Source organism: Cibotium barometz, chromosome 14 (assembly GCF_041138505.1).
Source record: "Cibotium barometz isolate CiBa-2024 chromosome 14, ASM4113850v1, whole genome shotgun sequence".
NCBI classification, from domain to species: Eukaryota; Viridiplantae; Streptophyta; class Polypodiopsida; order Cyatheales; family Cibotiaceae; genus Cibotium; species Cibotium barometz.
The window spans coordinates 26,724,619-26,728,587 of NC_141059.1; the positions used below are offsets into that span (position 1 = coordinate 26,724,619).

The 3,969-nt window shown below is 37.2% G+C and overlaps 1 protein-coding gene across 1 annotated transcript; it reads left to right on the forward strand.

Annotated features, from left to right (window-relative positions):
• Positions 1-434: 434 nt before the first annotated feature.
• LOC147631866 (omega-3 fatty acid desaturase, chloroplastic-like) lies at positions 435-2,815 on the forward strand. Its single transcript, XM_086807897.1, has 8 exons — positions 435-793; positions 897-986; positions 1,095-1,161; positions 1,254-1,346; positions 1,456-1,641; positions 2,024-2,104; positions 2,253-2,390; positions 2,497-2,815. The coding sequence occupies exons 1-8, from the start codon at positions 453-455 to the stop codon at positions 2,665-2,667; spliced, it is 1,167 nt and encodes a 388-aa protein (XP_086664023.1). The 5' UTR covers positions 435-452; the 3' UTR covers positions 2,668-2,815.
• Positions 2,816-3,969: the final 1,154 nt, after the last annotated feature.

A 3,969-nucleotide genomic window follows, 5' to 3' on the forward strand; every position in this document is an offset into this window, starting at 1 on the left:
ATTTGCTTCCCCTCCTCTTGGGATCCACTCACACGTTTCCTATGTGGAGATTTTTCGCCATGTCCACATGAGCGACTACTTATATGACACAAGCCCCAAAACCTCTTGGTATTGCGCTTCTTCTTCTTTCTTTCTTTTTTTCAGGAGCGTTTGCTGGTAAAATTACACTTGTGCACGCAAGACCGCTCATCCCTTGCTGGCAAATACATTTGTGTTCCTTGGTTCCATTAGAGAGACTCTCTACTCTCTCTCTACATTTGTGTTCTCAATTTGCTAAGGTAGTTGGAAGGAAGTAGACACTAAAAGGTAGCTTTTCGTGTTCGTACTACTACACGACTTCCGCACGTAACACTCCTCATCCTCGGCCATAATTACTACAGTCTACGCGCTCCTTCGTTCCATTGCAAATGCTCCCTACTCCCTCAGCTATTCACTAGCAAGCCGCAGCAGCTATGTTGGCGATGAAGAACACCACATATACTGTTGAAGGACTCGGAGGAGCTGCAGGTGCTGGCCGTGTCCAGCCTCCTGCATCAGCCGAATCAGACGTCGCTGAATTTGATCCTTCGGCGGCGCCTCCCTTCAGCATGGCGGACTTGCGCTCCGCCATCCCAAAACACTGCTGGCTCAAAAACACACGCAAATCCCTCTCTTACTTCCTAAGGGATGTCGCCGTAATTGCCTCTTTGATGGCCTTCGCAGGTTATCTTAACCATGCTGTATTTTTTTGGCCCTTCTACTGGCTCGCTCAAGGAACCCTATTCTGGTCTCTCTTTGTGGTTGGCCATGACTGGTAATATGATCTCACATGCAATATTAAATCAGGCATTTCTGCCCTGCCACATGCATCAACCGGGTTTATCCTTACCCTTACACATTAGTTGCTTGCTGTGCAGCGGGCATGGCAGCTTTTCTGATAACCCGCAGCTCAACGACCTTGTCGGCCACCTAGCCCATTCTTTTCTACTAGTACCTTACCATGGCTGGTAAGGTTTCTCATATATCGAGCTACCTGACAGTACATTAGATTGGTATTGTAATCAAGCTAATACCATATAAGCTGTCATTAATTGTTTGCTAATCTGTGTGTGCAGGCGGATTAGCCACCGACATCACCACAAAAATCATGGACATGTTGACAACGACGAATCATGGCACCCTGTAAAGCATACTAAATGCAAATTACCGTGAGAGAGAGAGAGAGAGAGAGAGAGAGAGAGAGGGCGATGTTCACACCTCGTTTTTGCTATCAGGTGCCTGAGAAACTCTTTAGAGAATTCAATATAATCCCCAAAACGTTTAGGTATTCCCCACTTGCTTTCATCGTCGGCTTTCCTATCTATCTGGTGAGCTCATGCAACAGCTTTTTATGTAGGAATAAATCCATTATGCTTATCTTTGAGACTTTTGATCATGGCCAAAATGTTTGATTCATTTTTCTTTTTTTTTTGGCAGTGCACAAATACCCCCGGCCGATCAGGCTCTCACTTCCATCCTGGCAGCCCTCTGTTCAAACCCAGTGAGAGGAGCATGGTGTTAACCTCTACGGTGTGCTGTGCGGCTATGCTCTGTCTGCTAGCATCGCTAAGCAGTGTTGTTGGTACATTATGGATGATTAAACTATATTTTATACCGTACTTGGTAAGATTAGATCAACCTTACCTTTTATCAATTAATGACTACCGATTTCCTTGACGACTTACATAACCCGATGTGTTAAACATTCCTCTTACTAGTATGTGTACATATAAGAAATGGTATAGTCATAAACATTGTGTATACAGAGATGTTTACCCTCCACACAATGGTCATACTGGTCTTTTTAAAAGTGAGGCCCTCATATAAATTTACTACTACACATGGATCTAATCTCTCTCTCTCTCTCTCTCTCTCTCCAATTCTAAATATCACAGTCTCTACTCTAATTTGTATTTATTAACTAGTTATAAAGGCAAAAATATTTGTAAGAGAGTTGCTAAAATTTAATGTAATGCTAAACATAGCTCTACTATTTCTCATGTAGATCGGCATTACATGGCTTGGTGTCGTTACATATTTACATCACCATGGTTATAAACAAAAAGTACCATGGTACAGAGGAAAGGTATCTAACTCTAACTATGTACAAGAATTAGATGTTGTCTAGTGTGATTGAGCATACTTAAATAAAAACTCATGAAGCCATAATTTTTTTGCTAAAACATATATACGTTACTAGATGCTAATTCATTATTGAAAGTTTCTTGTAATAGGAATGGAGTTACATTAGAGGAGGATTGTCTACAATTGATAGAGATTTTGGCTTGCTCAACAACGTCATACATGATATTAACACACATGTAGTGCATCACCTTTTTCCACAAATTCCTCACTATCATTTGATACAAGCGGTGCGTAATTCTTACTCTCTCCAAAGTCCCATAATGCCTTTTATCATTGATTGTATTGTGATGTGTCAACCTTCATAATCATGTAAAAGTATTATGGTTTTTGTAGAGTGAAGCAATCAAACCTATCCTTGGAAAGTATTATAGAAAACCAGAAAAATCTGGATTGCTTCCTCTCCACCTTGTTAAGCAACTCTTCATAAGCATGGCAGAGGACCATTATGTTGATAATGAGGGAGACATTGTATTTTACAAGTCAGATAAAATCAATTTAAAATAGTTATTAGAATTCTAAGTTTGGGTTAGATTGTAACTTAGGCCATTAGAACTGATAAGGAGACAAACCACAAGATTGATTACCATTTCAAGTGATAGTTTCCATATGCGGGCAATGCTTTGAAGGAGTTTGTATTTGTCAAAGGAGCTCCATTATTCTATCCATTATACTATTTTGTGTAAGATTTATATTTAATTTAATCAAGTTCACGACATACAAACAAGATTAAGATACTAACACATTAATCACTCTAATATGTGATTATAGTTTTAAGATATATACAAGATCAAGATATACGAACACTTTAATCACTTTGATATGTGCTATGTGCTTGTGGTTTTAAGGCAAATGTAATTAGTTATTTAGAATAAAAGTAAAATGTCAAAATACTATTGTTTGTTTTAAGAGTTTAAATGAGAGAGAGAGAGAGAGAGAGAGAGAGAGAGAGAGTTTTTGCAAAATAAAAAACATTTCTTGAAAGAATTAGAATTTAAATTATAAAGAATAGATAAAAAATGTTGAAATGCATTATATTTGAAAGAATTAGAATTTAAATTATAAAGAATAGATAAAAAATGTTGAAATGCATTATATTTGAAAGAATTAGAATTTAAATTATAAAGAATAGATAAAAAATGTTGAAATGCATTATATTTAAAAGTTTTCAATTATATTCTAGTTTAATTTGTCATCAATAAAGAATATCAATAATAATTTAATTTCACTAGTCATCGATAAAGAAATATCTCAAATCGAAAATTTAATTTAATTAAAAAAGTCAAAGTTTGTCAATCATTACTTGGAAGTGAGTGAAAACATACACTCAAGCTACTATATTAGTTAACAAAAATAAAAAAGATAAAATGTGGGTTTATATGTTAGTATTATGCCAAGTTACATAAAATCCTTACCAAAGACAAAGTACATATATAATCTCTAGCTTGTGAATCCTTCTCTGATTTGAGGCCAAGTGCACTCACATATATCGTGTGTTCTTTCAACACTTCTACCATGAGAAAAGCATAAGTATGTAAGTGGAGAGTGATCACTTCTATTATAGAGACCCCATTGCTTCCATTGTGGAGTGGAGAGAGGGATGCCACTTGTACATACCATGGGGAAAAGGAGCACACGTATTGTGTGTGCTAGTAGAGCTTGATGTACCATGTTGAAATCGTGCCTCTTATGTAATTTGGGGGTGGGGGGGGCACCGGGGTCGGTTATCATTATGTAACCCTATCATGTGCATTCAATAGAAGGGTTTTTATTCACTTCATCTACATATTTACATATACATAAGGTGGA